Source organism: Protopterus annectens, chromosome 2.part2, assembly GCF_019279795.1.
Source record: "Protopterus annectens isolate FY-2018-M chromosome 2.part2, PAN1.0, whole genome shotgun sequence".
In the NCBI taxonomy this organism is placed as follows: Eukaryota; Metazoa; Chordata; order Ceratodontiformes; family Protopteridae; genus Protopterus; species Protopterus annectens.
Window position 1 is genome coordinate 840065632 of NC_056730.1, and position 23859 is coordinate 840089490.

General features: G+C 38.4%; 1 protein-coding gene across 1 annotated transcript in view; it reads left to right on the plus strand.

Moving 5' to 3' along the window:
* Nucleotides 1-23859, plus strand: part of ADGRV1 (adhesion G protein-coupled receptor V1) — a 3979741-nt gene that overhangs the window by 1826293 nt on the left and 2129589 nt on the right. Inside the window, exon 72 of the mRNA XM_044064182.1 lies at nucleotides 21130-21301. Coding sequence (XP_043920117.1) covers nucleotides 21130-21301 — 172 coding nt within the window. The remainder of the gene's footprint in view (nucleotides 1-21129; nucleotides 21302-23859) is intronic.

Below are 23859 nucleotides of genomic sequence, written 5' to 3' on the forward strand. Positions count from 1 at the left end.
CTTTTGTTACATTACTCCTTAAGTATATATCATTTTACATTTAAAACAAGAAGGAAACACATAAAACGTAAACAAATAAAAATAACGAAACCAAACTATAACAAAATAACAAAGTAATCTTTAAGTGAGATATAATAAGAAAGAGGACAAAATATAATGTTTGTATGCTTAGTATAAAAGTGTAAGCCATTAGCTGTTGATGTGCTTCCCCCTTTTGTCCAAGTTTGATTCCATTAGGCACCAATTCCCGGCTATTTGGCTGTAAGCAACTCACTTAACCCAGTCAGCTGTCCAGGGCTACCCCTGAAAAGAGCTTTGTGCCTAGTGTGTTTCTGGGTTAACAAATGAAAAAAAAAAACATTAATAAACATGATATAAGGTGTATCAATATAGAAAATAATACTATATGTGGTTATTACTTTTACTTATTAATAGAACATGCAGATTTTTATTTTTCGTTATTCACAATGTCTAAGTCTCAAGATCTGTACTAGAAAATGTTGCAAACATTGGCAATACAAGACATTACCACAATACACAAAAGGGATTGATTGTATCAAAACAAGCAAAAAATACAAAAAGGTACAAATACATTAAACTATAATACACAACACATACTATCAACAAGTCCAAAGAGGGCATTTTCTAATTGCAACAGTGCCCTCCAGGGCAAGAATTACAGGGAAATAATGGACCTTCTGGTGGTGGGTACGCCTTTTTTCTGCAGCAGCGAACATTGTAAAAACCCTTGGTGACTCATTAATTCCCTATAATTCACACCCTGTCAAACATTATTGTTTGAGTGACTTAGGTATGAAATGGTAATTTCTACCATTACAAATATTTCAAGAACATATTAAAGAAGTCGAAATCATTTTTTAACAAAATATTTTTTGTTCTTTTCTGGCTCCCCACAGCTGCCCGTCAGATTTTCCTAGTTCTTCTCCTCATCCAGTGATCTGCTGAACGTGCCTTAATCTTCCCTGTCTAAACCTAACCCATGTATGGGGATTGTAAGGAGACTGATGACACTGGGACAGCATCACACTGCTTTCAAGGAGTGTTTTCTACTATTTACCCCAATGCCTGTGCACACCCAGTAACACCCTGATGGTGAAACACGCAGTGGGCATTATTACTGAACCACCCCTTCACTTCTGCAAATGTCTGACTTTGGCAGAATGCCCTACTAACCCTCAAACAACATACTGAGGCTGTTTCTCTGCTCTTTGTAAAACAATTTATACACAAGCAGACAAGGAACTGCCTAGTGACTGAAAATACTTCTAAAATGCCATTGAAGAAAAACAATTGGGAGCAATAATAAACAGTCCAACAGGGAAGAAAAGCAGTAAAAAAAACAGAGTGAAACGATTAAATGCCTAAACCAGATCCTAGATATATTCATTTTCTTCTCTCTCTCTCTCTCTCTGACACTGTTTAAAATGGCAGCTGCTGTGGATAAGGGGAAGATGGCAAAGAAATATGCTCAAGCTGGAATTTTTCAATGTGTAATGTCATGCAACACAATCTCAGCTTCCACACAAGAGACAGTTTGCCTGCTTTCAGACTTGAATATGTTTCTTCCCTCCACATACTGTAGCTCTCTTGAATCTCTGTTTTTTTTCTGTACAACTCCAGTTTTCTTAACCACAGAAATGACAAAAACAATTATTGTTCTCCAAGCAGCACTGTAATTATTGTATTTATATCTGTGAACAAATGAACCATGGCTGTTGTGGGGGAAGAGAATACTATTCAACCTCTTTGTGCCCATAATTCTGGTTAAAGCCAAAAATGATGGGGAGGAAGGGCTGAAACAAAAGATTGTAGATATTGCTCTTATAAACTTAGAATGTAGCAAGAATAACGGGTTTTGCATTACCATGCATTTTCTGATTAATATGTAGTCTGAAGCTTAAATGTCTCTTGTTACTTAATGATTTCAGTCCTCAGTAATTTGACAGAAATCCACAAATTCTATGAAGAGCAGACAAAAAAAATATGAGGCAAAAATCTGGACAGACTGCAACAATCTGGACAATCTTCAAATTTCCTGACAGTTAAGAGGTATGTTGCAGAGGTTACTAGTTACTGACAGACCAGATCTGGTTAACCAGATTTGCTGCTGTTGACACCAATGTCACTGCCTAAGATGGCTGTTAAGTGTGTTGACACAAATGGTGAGCTTCATGTTGTCCCACAAAAACACAAAACGTTTTGTAAAACTCTTTTGGCAAAAATACTCTTATTTGTAGGGAGAGTACAAAAGTGGCATTCACTCTCTGACATCAGGTGAGATGGGTTAACTTAGTGTGCTTATAAAACTGAAAATGAAACCAACACTGAAAACATTAGGGAAAAAAAAATAATAAAAAATATATATATATATATATATATATATCTATATATATATATATATATATATATATATATATATATATGGGTCTACTTCGAATAACCGAACCGCCACTTCACCGACACCCAGAAGATCGAGACGGAACGACCGAACAGGTAGATGATCGAAAAAGCGATATTCCGACAGCCGAAAGACCGACAACGGCAACGTGTGAGCGATCCGGTAAGTGTGCGATAGTGACGGATTTAGGATTGGGGAGCGGACAGGTAAGTGTACGATAGTGAGGGATTTTAGGTTAGGGTGTGGGAAAGGTGAGTGTGCGGTAGTGTCGGACTTAGGGTTCCGGTAAGGTAAGTGTGTGTTAGTGACGTAGTGTAGTGTAGGGAAGGGTTGAGTGTGTTAGGGTTAGTATGCGGGTGGAGTGAGTGTGCGATAGTGACGGGCTTAATGTTTTAGGGTGGGTTAAGTGAGTTAGGGTTAGGGTACAGGTAGGGTAAGTGAGCGATAATGACAGTGTTGAGGTTTAGGGGTGGGTTAAGTGAGTTAGGGTTAGGGTGCGGGTTGGGTAAGTGTGCGGTAGTGTCGGACGTTAGGGTTAGGGTTTAGGTTAAGGTTAGTGGATATGTTATTGTGTGCAATGTGTAGTTTACGTTTTTTTGTGTCGGTGTAATGGTGTTCGGTGTTTTGAGTTGTTGGTGTTTGTCGGTGTTGTGTGTTTTCAGTTGTTTGGGGTCGGTAAATTGTGTGCCGATGAATCGGAAGTTCGGTTATACAAAGTAGACCCATATATATATATATATATATATATATATATATATATATATATATATATATATACATATTTTTTTTTCCCCTGTGGGATTACTACTTGAAAAGAGACAGCAAACATTGTTCAATAGATACACAATATAATTCCATAAATTTTAAAGGATTTCTATTGAAAATTACTAGTTATGATGGCTTTAACTTTGAAATGTCCACAGATTGTACATAGATGATACAGCAGGTATGCAGTACCATGTTAGGGTGCAGTCAGGTAATTACCAAGCCATCTCCATAACAATGCCGGGCAGTTAGTGTTAAATGAGCTTTACAAATGCTTAGAACTGAATAAGTGTTATGTTCACCATAAAACTAACTAAAATGACTTAGTATGCAACAAAAAAAAATATTTGAAAACAAAAATTTACTTTAAGTTGCATTGCCTAACACTTTTGGGCGGCAAGCAATGGGCCACCTGGAGCTGTGGACCTCATGGACTTAGGCAACTCATCTCTGACAGAGCTCAGAATTTCCAGATAGAAGATATTCAAAAAGATTAAGACAGAAATCAGAGGAAAAAAAATACTTGCACAAGAAAAACTGTCAGATCTTCAAATGGAAATCTATGTTCATTAATATGAACAATCTGTGAAAAACATTACATAGACAAACTCTGGGCTGATTGAAAAAAGAAGGAATGGATGAAGTCCAAAATACAAGTACTAAAATCTAGAAAAATTTGAAAGGTATAAAAAGAAATATGGATATGGTAAAGAAAAGGATATCTGATGAAGTGCAATATTTCTGCAAAGGAGAAAGCCAAACTAATCAATACCAAAACAAAAAAGCACTAAAGATATTTGAAGAGAAATACAGGCAAAGGCATCCAGATATGAAAACTTTCACAATACAAAAAATAAAAAAGAAAACAAAGGGGAAAAGTAGAATAGACGATTAGTAATATAGAAGTTAAAGAAATAGACAATTTTGTTAAGGATTACCTGCAAAGTGAAGGATTTAGTGTAGAAAATCCAACTCAGGTAATGTCACAGCATGATAAAACAATGAGTCCCCAGATTAGGGAGAAACAGGTGCAATGGAGAGCATATAATTACTTGCCCCATGGAGATACTCTGGAGCCTTCAGTAGAAAACCAGCACAGAATTTCAGTTGGAGTTGCCCAGCAAGGGAAAGAGTGGCAAATAGTAACAACTTTGACACAGTCATGTTGTGGAGTGATGGGCCAATGAGTTTCCATATGAAAGAGCAACAGATGACGCAGGACGCAGCTGAAGAGAATATGTCATAGGAAGGCAGTCTGGAACTTTCTGTAGAATGCCCACAGGAAACAGAGAGCAAAGAATATATTCCCAGTTTATAAAATTAAAAAAATGATCTAAGGGAAGAGATGCTTGATTTAATAGAAATGGATAGACATTAAGAGATATGAAAGAAATAGATTGCAGAAAGAAAATAAGACTGAAAATGTTTGAAGTCTAATAAAACAGATGAACACATTAATCAAGACTATTAACACAAATCCATGTAATATAACAGAAGTAAATAGGATACTTTACTGAGCAGCTAATTTAATAACAGATAAAGTCTTACAAAAATGCAGAGCAATAAGGGAAAGGAATGGAAGAAATCAAATGCCATCATAGAAGCATCAAAAAGAGAAAACTATAAAGCAATTAAGGCAAGAACTGTCACTGTTAGAATAGTATAGAAGAGGGAACAGATCAACAAAAATACTTAGTAAGATAGACATGATAAAAGCAACTTGCAGTATCAGAACAGACCAGGATCCATTACACTACACTCCAAATTATAAACTAAAGATATCAGCACAGGCAGAAAAAAATTAAAAGATATCCAGTTAAATATAAATGGAAAATAAAAAATAATCATTTCATTGATGACACAAAAAAAATTAATAGGGAACTGGGAAACAAAGCAAAAGGAATAGAAACACCACTACAAAAAGAAGAAGTAGACATATTTTGAAGAAGTATCTATGACGACCATGGAAAATATAACAAAGATTCTGAATGGATAGAACAAGTAAAAGAAACTGTCACAATTTCAAATGTGTGGGATATGAAATGGAATAAAGTAACGGCCAGAGAAATTGAAACACTATTAAGAACAGCTCCTAATTGGAAAAACCCAGGCCCAGATGCAGTACCTTCTCTCTAATGTATTAACTTCTTTACATGAAGACTTAGTCTAGAGTAAGAACTACTTATATGTGCACCCCAAACAGACACCAGCCTGGTTGACAACAGGAAAAACAACACTCCTCCATAAGAGAGAACCTGTAAGGCATCTTAAATAACTTGCCTTCCGACAATGTACAAACTATATACTGGAACTGATGCCAACAGTTTATAGTCATTTAGAAGAAAACTCAATCAAGGCAATAGAACAAAAGGGTAACAAAGGAAAGTTATATGGGACAAAGGATCATTTGTTGCTAAATAAAATCATAGTAGAACATTGCAAAATGGGGAAGAATTTAAGTATGGCACTGACAGATTACAAAAAAGCATTTTTCAGCATCACCCATCCATGGATAAAGGAGTACGTACAGAAGTATAACATACATCCTACATTGATCAATTATACTACAGTGTCTAGGAGACAGTGACAAACCAATTTGCAATTAAACCATGACAAATGAGGTTTGGGAGCAAACCAATTTGTCTAGGGACACCTTCAGTGTTTAAAGATTAGGCAGAGAAAGTGGGGTGGGGGGTAGGTTTTGATGGGGGCTGGGCAAGGATTTTAAGGATAGGATGAAACAGAGGGGTTAGGCAAGGTTGTTAAATGAATTAAAACATTTAATTGAACTATTAATTAATTATTAGATAATTGATTGTGAGGGTATATATTATTGTGTATTTACTAGGTATGCATTCAGTTTTCTTCATCTGAGGAAGTCACTTGAAACGAAAACGCAGGATATATTTCTGTACAGCGTTAATGTGTTCGAAGGAATAGGAGTCTCTGTGGAATAAAGTGTATTACGTATTACCAAGGATTCGAGCTTTCTTTTTCAATTGCTCCTTTGTATTTGTGTTGGCTGGACTGTTTAGAGCAATTGTTTTCCATTTGTTGACTTTATTTTGGTTGTTTTGTGATGGAAACTGAGGAGACTACGACATCCGTTAAAGGTACCCAAGAGAGGGGAGGCGACTTAGACAAGATTGACAGATTGTCTAACCAATTGTCGCAGCTGATTGAGCTGCTTACACCTCCAAGCCAGTTCCCATCGACATCATCACCGGGCGTCCCAGGAAACCAGGAAATGTTTGGCAGAAAAGAAAACGGAGCAAAAAGATTACCAACAACGTCTATTTCCAGCAAAATTACTGAATTTAACACAGATTTGAGAGCAGGAGCCGCCTGCCAGGATATACCATGCATTTTTAGGACAAATTCGAATGGCGCCAGTGTAGATGCATCGAAGTTAAACGACGAAGGAAATGGTACTAATGGACTGATACAGAATGGACAGAGGTACAAAGCTGATTTTAACAGTATTGTACAATTAAAATACAGTTTTTAAGAGAAAAAAGCACCCTTAGTTTCAGAGGGTGACAGCCATTTAACATATGATTATAATGTAAAAATGTTAGACGAAATGTTATTCAAATATAAAAACACTGAATTAGAGAATGCATACCTAAAGGAATGTCTGAGGCTAAGAATTGTACCAAAAGGTTTAAGAGTGTGCAGATACCCCAACAAAGTGAAGGAGGGGAGTGAGTTTCACAAGGAATTGATTGATATTTTTGATAATTGTAGTTTTGAGATATTGAAAGCTATAATAAGAGAAAATGAAAGGGAAACAGAATGTTTATACACTAGAATTGAAAGTATTAACCAGAAAATAACTGAGGACCTGTTATTTTCGATTGAGGCAAGTAAAAGAAAGTATTATGCGACATTAAATAGAATAGAAAACAGTATGAAGAACATCTATGAAAGGAAAAGTAGAAAATTAGATAGAGATGTGAAGGAATACAAGGACAAAGTTAGTTATCCTAAGCCTAGAGAATTTAATCTTAGGAACAATTATGTGTACGAGAATGATTGGAGACAGAATGAACCTCCAAGAAGTGTGATACCAGAAGTAGGGGAAGGAATTGATAATATCAATGATCTCTCCGAATACCCCCCTTTAAGAAGATCAGAGAGATTAAGAAACAATTACCAAAAAAACTACAAGTATGGGGGGTATGGGGGAGGGAGGGGCAACAACAACAACAAAGGCTTCCAACAGTGGAAAGATTAGACCCTTCTAGTCCTGAAACAGTCCCTGCAGAGGACTTTATTGTGATGGAAGGCCATGTAAATAGGTATAAAGGTTACACAATATACAATTATAGTAATAAAGAGTTAAACGAAGTTTATTTTTCTCTATTATCAAAAGGATTTAAATTTGTACCTAATAGGAAAGCGGACATTAGTAAAGTTTTAATAGATTTGAAGTTATTTTTAAGAAAGAAAATTTTGAGCTTTTATTTCATGGACAGAAGAATAACTGCTCGAATACTGGTGTTTTAACTAGGAGAAGCACATATAATCCACCCTTGCACCCACAATTAAAAAAATTTGAAGTTTTAATGGAAAAGAAATTAAGATCTGAATTATTTAAAAATAACATTATTCATAACCTTACGAAGGAAGAGAATACCCTACTAAGAGAGTTAAGAGATGATACGTCATTAAGAGTTATGAAACCAGATAAAGGGGGCGGATCTGTAATTATGGACCATATAACATATGAAGCTAAAATGATGGATACTCTGGAAAATTTAGATAGATATGTTAGAGCTTCTATTAATGAAATCAATATTGGAAATAGAAAAATATATCTAGTTTTGAATGATTTATTGTTGGAAGGCTCAATAGATTTACCAACTTACAAGTATGTACATGTAGAAAAGCCAAAAGTGCCTACCATTTTTGGTGTGCCAAAAGTACACAAAAATTTTGAAAATCCCCCAATGAGACCCATAGTAGCCTCTGAAGGCTCAGTAACTGCACCCTTGGCTAAGTGGCTGGATTTCAAATTAAAGGGCTTAGCTCTGGGAGGGCAAGGAGTGGTTAAGGATTCTTGGGACTTGTTACGGAATCTAACATCTGAAGTCTATGATGAGAATATTATTTTCATTACTATTGATATTGTTGATCTATTTTCATCAATACCAAATGAAGAGGGCATGAAATGGTTTGAAGAAGCATTGTTAAAATATGGTAAATATAGTAGTAATGATTTTTATCTTATCTTAACTTTAACGGAATTAGTTTTAAGTAATAATTACATACATTATGAAGGGGAGTTTTTCAAGCAAACTCAGGGAGTAGCTATGGGTGCAAGATGTGCCCCCACTTATGTTAACATTATTTTGTCCGCATGGGAAGAAAGATACATTATTAATTCGAAATACAACCATTGTTGGAAGTTTTATAAGTGCTTTTTGGATGATATGTGCTTTCTATGGGTAGGTTCAGAGTTGGAGTTTTCTGAGTTTTTTGAATATATCTCAGAGTCCACTGATTTTTTGGACTTTACATATAAAATTGATATGAATATTCTAAATTATCTGGACATCTCCATAGGAAAGGGCAATGAAGGCTTCTTCTCAAAAATCTATAGAAAGGAAACCTTCTCTAATTCCTATTTAGCTTTCAATAGTACTCACCCCTATCACCAGAAGAAAGGTATTGTGAAGGGGCAGTACGTAAGGGGAAGCCGTATGACTTCAAGAGAGAGTGATTTTGAAGATGAGTGTAATAAGTTGCGTGAAATGTTTATTGTTAGGGGTTATCCTATTTCCCTTGCGGAATCCATAGAGAAGGAGGTTAGGGTAGGTAGGCAGGATAAATTTAAACCCATCCTGGGGGTCAGGGTAGGACTGAATGAGACAAAATCGAAAGTAGATAAACATGAAGGAGAAAGCAATTTTGTAATGGACTTTAATGGGGACGCTGTTAAAATAAGAAACATTTTGGAAGATGAATGGAATAGGTTTGGGGAAATTTTGGACCTGGAAGGAATTTTCGAGACACCTTTGAAATGTACTTACCGCAAGGGGAAAAGTTTAAAGATCATTTTAGAGGGTAAAAATGAGTGGAACAAATTTAGAGATGGTAAAGTTGGCACTTTTAAATGCGGGTGATGTTCCCAATGCCCATATATATGTACAAAGGAGATTATCTTTATTAGTTGTAGAGACAGATTGATCCAGAGTAGATATTATGCGAACTGTGACACTAGTGGAATAGTATACTTAGCATTGTGTGATCACTGTGATGCATTTTATGTGGGTAAATCCGAAAGGAAGTTGAAAAATAGAATATATGAGCATAACTATGAGATTAGGACTAAATGCATTAACAATGCCCTGTATAAGCACAAAAGAAGTTGTCAGGAAGCTAAGTTTAGCTTTTTTATTTTGGAAGTGGTAGAAAAGAATATAAGGGGCGGTTTATGGGAAACGTCTATAGAATACAAAGAATTATTGTGGCAATTATCATTGGAAGCCAACAAGTTTCCAGGATTGAATGATGCAGTTTCCCTTGCCCCAGTCCTAAAGCAGAGAGCAGCAAAATTGTAGGTCTTATTTACCTTTCATTTAGGTTCTGGAAAAATATTTGGCCCCCTTTTGTTTGTTTTGTTTTGTTTGTTTTGTTTGTTTGAATGGTACATAACACAAAACACAAAAATATGAATTAATGGAGGGATTATTTTGTTTGGTCTGTGGAACAAATTATTTTCCTAACACAAGAGGGTGCTATTGTCCATATAGAATTTTCAGTCATATTCTTAAATGTTTTTTAAAAGTATTTTATATTGTTATTAAAATGAATGTAGTATGGATGAAATATGTTTTTATAGGAAAGTATTTATATGACATATTTGTATTTTTTGAAGCATCAATTTTTAACAGTTAATGGTTATTTGATGTATTTTATGAAGCATTTTTAAAGTTTAATGAATTAAAACATTTAATTGAACTATTAATTAATTATTAGATAATTGATTGTGAGGGTATATATTATTGTGTATTTACTAGGTATGCATTCAGTTTTCTTCATCTGAGGAAGTCACTTGAAACGAAAACGCAGGATATATTTCTGTACAGCGTTAATGTGTTCGAAGGAATAGGAGTCTCTGTGGAATAAAGTGTATTACGTATTACCAAGGATTCGAGCTTTCTTTTTCAATTGCTCCTTTGTATTTGTGTTGTTAAATGAAGGGTTAATTCAATAAAGGAAGATTTGGAGGAAGTGAGGTAGAACTAGGGTGGGGCTTAGAGGTTTTTTATGTGGGTGTAGTTGAGATAGGGATCATATTTAGGTGTGACCTTGCTAGAGCTGGATTATGTCTGAGATGACCTGTAGGTACTGCAGTGGCTAGGTAGTCCTCAGGTGGTAGTTGTGTGTTTGTTCAGAACTGGCATGGTGGAGGTGGGTAATGTTTTAAGTTAATGTTATGGGAGTGTGGGACTTTTACTTTAAGTGAAATGAGAATAACGTTCGTATTTTTTCATCCTCTTATGTCAAGAATGTACAGAGTAACTTAGTTTTTGAATAAGTTTGTTTTTGCCTTATAAAATTTAGTTAGGGATGAAATAACTGGTCATAAACTTGTTTTTTGAAGTAAAATAAACTTAAGTGTCAAAGTTTGACTGCTAGGTGTAGTTCAGGATAGGAGGTGGTGAATGTGAGGAGCATAGCCTTTTGTGACAGCAGTTGCTGATGATGGTATTTGTTGCTGAGCTACTCAGGTTCTCAGGGTTGTCATTTTGCAGGTAGGAGAGAGGCTCAGTTAACAGTCACTCGTCATGTGTGATGAGGTGCTAACTGTCAGGGAGCATGGCAGTACACATACCTCTCAATTGACCAGCAATTTGGAGGGCTTAGTGTGGGATTGTGCAGAAGGTACAGTCTTTGCTCATGTTTTGGTCTGTTTCCTCATGAAATATGTGCTTGTTTGGCAAATCAGGGGAATGATTGGAGGATTGGAGTCACTAGTGGTGACATACAGTTGAGTTTTCAGGGGGTTTAGCTTTCAGGAAATGTATGTTCAAACAAACCTTGTTACTCTAGCAACATATAAATATATGTGAGCAACATTTGAGATATGTTCCTAGTTTGGACCTTTGCTCCTACATTTGGATGGCTTTGTCAAAATTTCTTGCACTAAGAGGTTGAGAGATATGGCTGTTCCTCTCGACGGCACAGTTTTGTTCACTATTTCCAGTCTGTTTCTCAGAAGAATTGTGTTGTTGTGAGATCCGTTGAGGCTAGAGGTTATTTCAAGCAACTGGCTCAGATTAAGAGCAGTCAGTATTACTTTGTGTTTATCTATGCCCCCTTGAAATCAATTAAAAAAACAGAATAAGTTCAGAGGTTAGGTAAGCCTAGTTAATTAATTTTAGTTTGTCTGAGTCTTTCTGCTAAGAGGTTGAGAGGTCCATGTAGAAGGGCAGGCAGGAATGTCCATTGGCTGTGCCTGTGGTAGCATGGTCACTGACGGTCACGGAAGATCGGGCTTGGGGAATGATGTCTGACATTTGAGATTTATGCGTAATAACCTGCAGAAATTCATGCACAGCAGAACTTGATATGGTGCAGCTGCAGGGTTTGGTAAGAGTAAAACTTAAAGTTGTCTCTCTTTTGCGACTTTGCCCCCCCCCATACCCCCATTACTTATGGCTGTTTCCAGATTCAACTTAAAAGGTTTAGAGATATGCAGGAAGGTAGATGCACTGGTGGTGGTGGGGGAGTTCAAAAAATATGTATAATGAAATGGAATATAGGTGGGGGAAACAAAAAGGAAAGGGGTAGTCTTGGCAAGAGGGGAGCATGCCTATGACAGCAAGGGAAGCTAAGATACACTTTGCTGCATTTGCAGAAGCACCCGAACAACCCCTCATTTTTTTCTTGCGGATGGCTGATTAAGGTGATTTTGTTGTTATGTTTTCTGTTGATAGGTCACATGTCATTGGTGGAGACCACCCATAGGTATTCTGGAGCAGATGGTTAAATACAGACATTGTCACAGAGATGGGCAGACATCATTTCATAGGTGGAAGACCTGTTTCAGGATTTGCCTAGCAGTAAGACCTCAGTGCCCATAGAACAGGGTGACTCTAGTCAAAAGAGAAAGCAACCAGTGAAAGGCAAACAGGTGGCCAGAGGGGAGAGAGCATATCTGTCACAGTCAAGAGAGGAGGTTGCAGTGGAAGCTGTGGCCAATGGAACAGTGCATGCTGTACCTGCTATGTTGTTAGAAGATGCTGTAGGTGTATCAGCCTTAGGGCAAGTGGGGAATAGTTGGGATGTAGGTAGTGAAGGGTCGCATCAGGGGACTGGGGATCCTGCAAGTTACTTGAGGGGGCCGAAGTAGGTTTGGAGAGGGGGGGGGCAGGTTTTAGATGAGGCTGTTTCTGGAATGGGTAGCCTAGATTTGGGTGCAGGTAGTTTGGCATCATCTGTGGTGTGGACAGATTCATAATTGCAGGAGGTGGGTTCAGATTTTGGGCTTCAGCCTGGCGATTGATTAGCTATGCAGGCTTTGGGGCAAGGGAGTGGGGTGCTATTTTTGACCCCACATATACCTTCCTCAGTTAAAGAGAAACTAAGGAGGGGTGAATACGCTGATGTGTTTGATTTAATTGATACAGATGAGGTTCAGCATTTGTTGGAATTGGAAACTGCAAACAGCAAAAATCTTTTGGAAGTTTTAGCTGGCCTGGGGTGAAAGAGAGTGGATAAATTGTGACTGAAAACATAGCAGAACTGGATGTTGGGCTTTGTGTACTATATGGCAGTTTGGTTGGAGAAAGCTAGTGTCTTGGTCCTTCTGCTCTCAGCATACTTCCTGATGATCTGAGAGGCACAGCAGCTATGGGCTGGTAATGATTGGTTATGGAACAATCAGTGGTTCTGTAAGGAGAAAACGGTCAATCAGTCCCTGCATTTAGAGATGAGGCACCCAGACTTATGGCTGGCCACTATGATGGATAGCTTTGGTGTTATTAGCAGACAGGGTAAGATAGTAGGGGAAGGGATGGAGGTGTGCTGGGCTTTTAACAAGGGGAGAAGCTCATGGGTGGCATGTAGGTTCTTGCACACTTGTTGAAAGTGCGCAGGCATACATCCAGCCATGCACAATGGCCAGTGAGAAGGTTATGCAGCCAGCCAAACTTTGTTTTCTCGTGATTTTAGTGGCTTATCATCCTCATTTCAGGGATTCCAAAGTATGTGAGGTAGAGGAAATTTTCATAGGGGGGATTGGCTTTTTGGAGGACAAGAAAAAGACCTGGGGATGCATTCTCCTATTAAGGTGCAGGTGTTGCAGCTCATGCCCCAGCAATTTCCTGATTTGGCATTGGTGGAGGAATGAATTAATGGGTTTTCCTGGGGATTTTCTATTAAATCAAAGGTAGGAGGGGGTGGAGTAGTCTGTAAGAAATTGTGATCAGTGCAGGGGTGGAAAGCTATTTTGGATGCTTTGATGGAGAAGGAGTGGTGGGTGGGTAGGCTGCTGAGACCTTTTGATAGCCCCCCTGTCAGTTTTAAGGTCTCACCACTGGGCTTGGTGCCTTAGAAGGCGGCTGGTGAATTTTGGATGATTCACCATTTATCTTACCCAGAAGATGACTCTGTTAATGGTTTTCTTTCAGTAGTGGATGTTAAGGTGAGTTATGCGTCTTTGGACAACATGGTGCAGGTCATTTGGGGGGGGGGGGTTAAAGACACCATGGCTGGTGAAGGTGTATATTGAATCTGTGTTTCATCTTTTGCTAGTATGGGAGGAGGAATGGCCATTGTTAGGCATGGTGGCTGGAAACAAATTTTATTTTGACAAGACTATGCCACTGGGATGCTCAGTAGCCTGTGCTATGGGATGCTTGGTAGCCTGTGCTACCTTTGTGAAGTTTAGCATGGTACAACGTTGGATTCGGCTTCAGAGGGTAGGCACTCAAAGAGTGGTTCAGTACTTGGATGACTTCCTCATAGTAAGTGAGAGGTATGAGGGAGTATTGGAAGGTATGCTGGAGTTTTTGGGGATGTGTGAAAAACTGGGGATCCCATTGGCGAGGCAGAATTTGGAAGGTCCAGCAAAGTCATTAGATGTCTTGGGTTTGTTGGTGGATGTCGAACATGAATTGTTTTGTCTACCATGTGAGAAGATAACCCATTTGAAAGAAAAGATTGGCTGGGTGATGTCTAAGAATAAATTGCACATTAAGGATGTCATAGAACTAGCTTTATGGGCTTCTGAATTTTGCATGTTGGGCAGTTCACCCAGGTCATACTTTCTATAGGTTTGTGGCCTATTTATTGAAAGGGTGAAAATGCAAATATCATAGGGTATGACTTAATAAGTTGGCATGGGATTATTTAACTCTTCGGTTGTCCTTTTTGGAGCAGTTTAATGGAGTTTCCTTTTAACATTCAGATTGGGTTGGTCAAGGGGATTTGGAGTTATTTACAAACGCAGCAGGGGGTATTGGAATGGGGGTGTTTTTTGGGGGTGAGTGGTTTACAGCTCCTTGACCAGCAAAATGAAAGGAGGATTGGAAAAAAAGTTGTTGCCTTCTTAGAGTTAATACCAATTTAGGATGCATACATAGTTTGGCAGGAATGTTTGAAGGGAAAGAGAGTTATTTTAAATTCGGATAATATTGCAGTGGTTCACATTTTGCAGGTGATGACAGCAAAGTCTGAACAATTACTGTTAGTTCTGTGTAAGTTGGTTTTGCAGAGTTTGCTGATTAATTTTTCTTTTATAGGTGTGCAAGTAGCAGGTGCGGAATGAGATTGCTGACAGTTTGTCTCACCTTCAGTTTCCCAGGTTTCAGCAGTTGGCTCCAATGTCATCAGAGGGACCAAAGGCAGTGCCAGACATGGTTTGGAAAATTGGGTTGAAGTGACCAGACAGTTGGTGAAACAGTCCTGGGCAGTGTCATCTACCAGGAGGGCATATGGTAGGGCATTGTGTGATTTTGATAGATTTATTTTAATGCTGCCTGAGGAGCAGGGCGTCTGGTCAGAAGAACTATTATTGCAATATTTGGTCCGGGCTCGGGTACAGATCAGTGTATTTGCTCGGGTGGCAGGGCTGCATGATTTCACTAATTCCTGGATGGTTGGGCTTATGTTGAAAGGATGGGTAGAGTGGATGGCATGAATATGGATAAGCAGTGGCTGGTGACGAGGCAAGTTTTGAGGGTCTTATTGCGGGTCAATTTTGGTGAATGCAGTTGATTATGTTTTATGGGTGACATTGAGCTTATGGATGTATTATGGAGCATTTACAGTGTCAGAATTGTTAGGGTCATTGGTTTGGGGGAATGTTGTGATACTGCCTGCAGAATTACATATCTGGTTGCAGAGATCTGAAATGGATCAGGAAGGGATAGGCATGCAAGTATTTCTGGGGAAAGATAGATTTGATTGGATGTGTCCAGTGGCTTGGGCTAGGAAACTGCTAGTATCCCATATGGTAAGCACCCAAGATTTGCTTTTCCAGTTAAGAGGGGGTAAGGTGGTAACAGGTAGTTAGTTTATATATGTAATGAGGAGGGCACTTCACTGTATGGGTTTTGTGGTTATAGCAATAACCCACGCCTGGGTGTGGGTAATGCGGGATTTACCCATGGTTGGCGTGGTTTAGTCCCGAGGGCGAAGCCCGAGGGACCAAACAAAGACAACCGTGGGTAAATCCCGCATTACCCACACCCAGAAGTGGGTTATTGCTATTATACTATGACATTATTTAAGAAAAGAAACAATTACTTTTCTTAAATAATGGTATTGTATAATGCCTCTTTGCTGCCCTTCCGCAGCTGTCTGGCATCCGCGGCAGTTCTGATGTACTGCACATGCCTACGCAGTACATCAGAGCTGTGGCCAAAAGCAACGGAGAAAGCAAGATCTCCTTTGCTTTTTTACTGTTTCGCTATGTTAAATGGGTTTTAACATAGCGAGAGAGCTTTAAAATAAGAAACGGAGATGTCCGTTGCTTATTTTAAAGCTGTCTCGCTATGTTAAACCCACTTAACATAGCGAAACAGTAAAAAGCAACAGAGATCTTGCTTTCTCCGTTGCTTTTTTTTTTTAAACCTGTCTCGCTATGTTAAATGGGTTTAACATAGCGAGACAGCTTTAAAATAAGCAACGGAGATTTCCGTTGCTTTTTTTAAACCTGTGTTGCTATGTTAAACTCTTTTAACATAGCGAGACAGTGTTTTAAAAAAAGACTTATACTAATGGAAAAAGTCCGGGCGACCGGACCTTTTTACATTAGTATAAGTCGATTTACAATGTGCACGCTGGCCAATCAGTGTGCACGTTTTGGAATATTAATGGGGGGGTCATGGTATAATGAGAGGTATTCCACCCATTTGTTTCGTATGGGTAGGGCTTTGGATTTAGCGAAGGAAGGTAGGTCGGTTGAAGTCATTAAGAGGGTGGGGTGCTGTTTTTCAAATGCCTTTTTGTTTTACATTATATAGTTGGATAATGAAGTTGGTCATTAAAAATATTTGTTTTTCTTAGGAAAGGAGATTTGTCATCCTAGGCCATTTGTATCTTCATTGGGTGGCAAAGAGAGATGCAGTTAGGACTAATGGCACTGATTTATGTTTGCATAATTTTCGGTAGAAAATCAGATGTACAGTATTAAGGGGTCAGGTGGAGTCAGCTTAAGGAGGGGATTGCGGATATACAATTGCAGATGGGGCTTCCTCAAGTCTTGGTGATACATCTGGCAGGTAATGACTTGGGTTTAATTCCAAAGCAGCCCTTGGTATATTGGATAAGGGAGGATTTAGTTGTTTTAAAAAAGTTATATCTAGGCATGTGAATTGTGTGGTCCAAGATAATATCTTGTCTGCCTTAGAAGCATGCTAATAGTTTTATGTCATTAGAGCAGGTTGGTGGGCAGAGAAGAGGGGCAGGCTTGTCCCTCTTCTGTTCCCCCTCTGGTGTTGAGGTTGATGTAAAGATTCTCGGAGGTGAAAGTCAGCAGTTGGACGCTGTTTGATTATTAAAAATAAATGAGTGCAGGTGAGGACGCTGCTTATTCGGGCAGGGTGAAAGAGATATGCTGCCCTGGTGAATGGCTAAAAGGATGTTTTTCTTGTGAATAATAAATTGAAATGATACAATAAATTTATGATGTTTTATGAAGTTAATAAAGGTTGTCAAAGGTTGATTTGGTGTGTGGTTTCTTTTCTTGAAGTGGAGCGGGACAAAGGGCAAATTATTATCCAATGGATAAAAATTCAAAGGGAATATTCCAGAGTGATTCTTTGTCACCACTGTTGTTTTGTCTTGCCCTTAATCCATTAAGGTGTTTAATTAACAGTTTAGGTTATAATTTAGTCCCTGCCCCCCAAAAAAGTGGATTAAAGATTTCTCATCTCCTTTTTGTGGATGACTTAAAATTATATATTTCACTAGATGAGGAGTTGAAATCACAACTGCAAGCAGTTATAACTATTTCAAATTATATAAGAATGACATCTGGTCTTAATAAATGTGCAAAAGCAATGTTTAAAGCAGGAAAGTTGCAGTACCAAGAAAATATCAATCAGGAACAGGGATGTGATACTGTCTAAAGGAATTTAAGCAGAAATGAGTGTTTAAATATTTGGGAACTGATGAAGGATTGTCAGTAACACATAAACAAATACAAATAAGACTTAATAAGGAATATTTCAGAAGACTAAAACTAATATTAAAAACAGCCCTGACATCTAGGAATGAAGTCCAAGCTGTAAACCAATTTCCTCTCCCTGTTTTAACTTACAGTTTTGGAATGACTGACTAGCACCAAAAGGTACTGGATCATTTGGACAGAAAAAAAGAAATATGCTTCATGCTTATCAAATGATGTTTATAAAAATCTGTATGTACCAAGATTATATAGGCCTCATTCTTTATGAGATATGGACCTCCTCAAAACTGATTACATGTATAAATTTACAGTCATATGACTACATGCATATCTGCTGACCTCACAGGATACAAATATAATGAGCATTTTAAAACATGAGGAGAAGTCTAAAATTACCTTTCTGCTTAGTTTAGAAAAAGTATTCAAGTGGGAAGCAAGAATGGAAATCAAACCAGAAAGAGAGAAAAATCAGATAGCAAATGAATGTGATGAAAAACTAAATAACAAATCTAAGGAGAATGACTGGTTGAGAAGGAAAAGAATGTGGAAAAGCCATAAATATAGTAGCAAGTATAGAGATGTCCTGGAACAACCTCAGGTTGATCAGAATTTAACTCAGGAATGGTTAAGGATAGGTGAGCTGAAACCAAACATGAAAGGTTGATACTGACAGGGCAGGAGAGTTAATTATGTACATGTTGGTTTACAAAGTCTACTGAGAATGTGAGAGAAACAGACAAATGTAGGTTCTGTAAAAAAAGAATTGACAAGAGTTGAACACCTTTTTGCTGGGTGCAATAGACTCATGGCAAAGTGCACACTGAAATGCAGAATAATGTGGCAAGATTGTTGTAATAGGAATTGTGTACTACAGTACAGAAGTAGCTGAGAAGCACTGGCAACATGAACCACAAATCATTGTAGAAAATGATGAAGTGTACATCACATGGGATCACTCAATGCCAACAATTATAAGAGAAATGAGGTCCCTATGGAAGAAAGAGGTCTATATCACTTGATCAAATACACTAATGATCGAATCATTATTTATTGAACTCACTTAATTGAAACCTCAATTCAGCAAATTCTTTCTCAGGGAAAGGAAGTAGTTGGCCATCATTGGGAATTTGCCCTTTTCCCCACTATAGTACGATCTTGGCGTTGGTATATTTAGTTGAGAGGGAGTGTGGGTGGTGCATCCCCCCCACATTGGGGGTGTGTGGTATGAAGTCCCCCCAATTTGTTGAATTTTAAATTGTGTAGTTTTTTATTGTTGATAGCTGGCCCACTAGTTTCTTTCCCTTGGAGAAATTTCACTTAAACGATCGTTCGCTGAATTGAGGTTTCGATTAACTGAGTTCAGTAATCAGCGATTCAGTCATTAGTGTATTTTATCAAGTGATATAGACACAGAAGAACAATACCCAGAAAGTTCCAGTAGTAGTAGGAGCAATGGGTCTCAGAAAGAAAAAATCTAAAGTCATATTTAGATATGCTACCATTTCATGTAACTCCATATGAATTGCAGAATGAGTTAGATCTGGGCACATTGCAGGTACTGTGAAGAGCATTTTTGACTAATGTCAAAGACTGAAACACTACGAATTTCATGAACTTTAGTCATACCTTGACTTAGGAATGGGTTAATTCATGTCATATTATTAGAAACTCAAAAGACTTGGAGAAATTAAACAGGGAGTGAAACTGTAAGATAGGCACCCCAATTAAATTTCACAGGAAGAATATAGCTAGTAGCACATTTGTAATTGAACCCAGTTTTCCTTGTGTGCAAAGCCATTCTTTAAAATTTTTTGTAAAAGCATTTCATAATTAACGATTAGGAAGCTCTGTTAATGGCTTACTCATTAACAGCTCTTTATCTTTTTACTCTTGATAGTCAAGGCCAGTTAGCTTCCCCCTTTAATAAAATTAAGATCGGAATCTTAGCTTTACCTCAGCAAGGTTGCATAGCAAAAATGTAAGTCATAATTCTAAGTCTTTATACTTCATAAAAATAAACTGTGATTAAAAAAAAACACTCAAAATTCTGTAACTTTTTGAAGCACATTAAATGTGTTATTTCATGGTGGGTGTCACCCTCCTGCACAACATTGCTTGATATTTGTGTTAACCTTGAGAGCTCCATAATTCAAAGAAGGTGGAATAATCCAATATTCTTCAACCTTTGACTTAGTATATATGGAACTCCCCAGTCTCTTTCTCTGTCTGTTGTTCATTTAATTTCATTTCCACCACTTCAGCGACCAGAATTGCTGTTCTTTGAATTTCAACATGGAGCCTTCAGAACTGGAACTTAACCCAGAAGTCCTGATTTGGTCTGAACCACATGTCTTGATTTGGTCTGAACCACATGTCCTGATTGGTCTGAACCACATGTCCTGATTGGTCTGAACCACATGCCCTGATTTAGTCTGAACCACATATCCTGATTTGGTGTGAACCACATGTCCTGATTTGGTCTGAACCACATATCCTGATTTCATGTGAACCACATGTCCTGATTTGGTCTGAACTACATATCCTGATTTGGTCTGAACCACATGTCCTGATTTGGTGTTTACTGCATGTCCTGATTTAGTCTGAACCACATGTCCTGAATGGTCTGAATCACATGCCTTGATTTGGTCTGAGCCACATGTCCTGATATGGTCTGAACCACATGTCCTGATTTGGTGTGAACCGCATGTCCTGATTTGGTCTGAACCACATGCCCTGATTTGGTGTTAACTGCATGTCCTGATTTGGTCTGAACCACATGTCCTGATTGGTCTGAACCGTGTGTCCTGATTTGGTCTGAATCACATATCCTGATTTGGTCTGAAACACATGTCCTGATTTGATATGAACCATATATCCTGATTTGGTGTGAACCACATGTCCTGATTTGGTGTGAACCGCATGGCCTGATTTGGTGTGATCTACATATCTTGATTTGGTGTGAACCACAAGTCCTGATTAGGTGTGAAGCATATGTCCTGATTGGTCTGAACTACATGTCCTGATTTGGTGTGAAATGCATGTCCTGATTTGGTCTGAACCACATGTCTTGATTGGTCTGAACCACATGTCCTGATTTGATGTGAACCACATGTTCTGATTTGGTCTGAAGTTAAACATCTTATTCCCTTGCAACCTCTGATATTTGCTTATACTATCAATAAATAATTTATTTCTATAAGGTCAAACAATGGGTCACAAGCTGTTGTTAAATCTGAACCTTAGTACTATGATCTAACAAATGCAACTCTGGTGAATTTTATGTATCTGTTGTTATTAGGTTGGCTTTAAGTCTGGACTCATTCGGCTCACAAACATCACTGCTGGAACTTGCCAGGCTGCTATATCAAGGAGAGGATTGTATGGGTCTGTCACAGCTGTGTGGAAAAGTGGGTACCTACCAAAAACAGATGCTGAAACAGTGCCATATGGCAACATCACTCCTGCATTTGGTGAGTGTGGAAACTATTCCACTGTTGTGGGGAATTATCCATAACTGATGTGCAGACATTGATTTTCATCTAGAGCACATTGTGTAAAGCATGCTACTTGTTATTAGACTGCAATGCAGCTGAAAGTGAACTTTAAAATGAGTTCAGTATAGTAGCTGTAATTATTCACCATTTTATTTCTAGGACATACTTTTGGTGAAATTTTGCTTTATCGTGACAGTGTGAGTAGGACTTACTTTTGGCGATTTTTTCTAGAGCTAAGATAAGAAGTTTTGAAGTAGTTTAATTATCTTTTTGACTATTTTAAGAGTCTAACTGTCTTTTTGGGCCATGTTAAGCCTGGACATTTTCCCTCTCATCTTAACTGTTATTCCAGCCAAAATAATGGTTCTACTGTGAATCAAACCCAATTCTTCCTGTCTGTGAAGCAGGTGTGATAACAATTACATTACAAAGGCTACAGGCAATCAGTGATTTACTTGAGGATAGAAGAAACACAGTTGTTGTGATAACATTTTTTTTAATTACTTGTATTTCATTTTTACGTCAAATCATGATGAAATTGTATATGGGTAACGATGACGTCTAACACTTTGCCTAAATAGGATTATAGATTAGTACTTGGCTAACTGCCCTTGTGGGCCGTTTTAAGCCTAGCCAATTATCCCATGCAAGAATCAAACCCTGCACCTTGTGTTTGTAAGATAAACACCTTAACCATTATAGTAGCTTCCCACCCACTCCAAAGGAAGACACAGGCCAGAATTCAGAAAAATTATCACCACCAATACTGTCTGGGCAACGCCTTACTGTCTCATATGTGCAACCGTGATAATTTACAACTCAGGGCTGTGATGAAGCCACACTGAGCAGCATCATAGCTCCTTAGCGGCTCATTATCACATCTCTGAATTAGACACTGCTCTGTTAGAACTAATCATACTAGTGCCCACCCACATGAATCTGGTGTTTGTGTAGAGAATCAAGACTATTAACTGTTACTGAGACATTTTCTGTGGTACAGGGTTTGGGTTCCTGAGCCTTTTTCTGCCTATTGTGTAACCTTGAGCAAGTCATTTAACCAGACAGTGCTTTAAGGTAATTGGGAATTTGAGCTAGATTCCTTAGAGGTCTCTCAGACTGTGTACCAGGTAACTACCCATGACACCCCACACATACAAATACAAATGGCTTCACAGAGCTTACTTGTTGTGGTTCCAACAGACCTGCTCCTGCCATACAAGTGAATGGGTGTATACTGTTTCACTTTGCTGCCCAAATACTGTAGTAACATTAGTCTTTTAATCATTCTAACATACTATTCAAAAGGTGGCAAAGTTTCCTTGGAAAAGTCATTCCTCTGAATTGCCACATTTTCTTACAGCACTTGTACCATTGATGATATACAGCAGTCTTTGAATTGTTCATGCATAATGCACTATGAAAACCTGTGCAGGGCACATTAGCACAGTGCATTATGCCTTTCTGAATCCCAGGAACAGTTCTCTACTTATAAGTAATAACACCCATTTGTTGACCAGGTAGGCCCACTGGAAACACAGTCCCTTTTCATGGGTGACCTGGGAGCAATGTCTGGCTAAGTGACTTGCTGAGTGCCACACAGCAGGCAGACAAGAATCAAACCCTGTGCCACAGGAACTACAGTTTACAGCTGCCTTAACCCTCTGTGACAACTGCCAGATCTCACAGTTCACAGATAATAAAACTCTTCATCAAATACCTTTGCAAGTAAGTATACAACTATTGGGGCAAGTGTACACTCTGTGTCAGAAGATATAAAGATGCTTGCTTTTTTATTTTCTATGTGCCGGCACTTCTCAAGGCAACCAGCTCTTGCTGGGTCAGAATTGTATATTTTTGAGTTAATACTGTGTCAAAAGATATAAAGAAGCTTGCTTTTTTTTATTTTCTGTGTGCCTGCCCTTCTTGATGGATCAGAAGTATATATATTTGTGTTAGTGCATGGGTATCCCTGGCAATTTGATTTTGATACAGTATTAGCTTTATACAGTTGTTTATAATCTTTGTTGTGTAAGTATGTGCAAAAAGGACATGATTCTGTAAGTCTGAGATGTTCTTCGTCTTCCATTGCTGCAGTCCTGACTATTGGGTATAGTCCGCGTCCCAGTCGGCCCGAATACCAGAGTATATCCTCAGTCTTTTGCCGCATGGTCCGATGCAGAAGCAGTTTTGTGCAGGTTGGCGGAAATATTTGAGTTTCAGACCGAAACAGAGTTGGCTAAGTACCTGGGGAACATTTTGGTTTTTCTTGCCTCAGTATTTTACCGGATGTCAGAAAAAGTGAATAACTGTATTTCTTGTGGGAAACAGATACCTCATAGGGATTATCATACCTTGTGTATACCTTGTTTAGGGCCTGAGCACGACGTTGTTGGTTGCCGCCTTGTGCTAGGTTTAACAAACGCACTATTAAGAGGAGGTTAGACTGTGCCAGGTTAGTGTTTGGGAAGCAAATGCCGCCGGATGCCTCCAAGAAGCGCAAGGATAAAACAGTGAAGCCTAGGGTTGAGGAACCG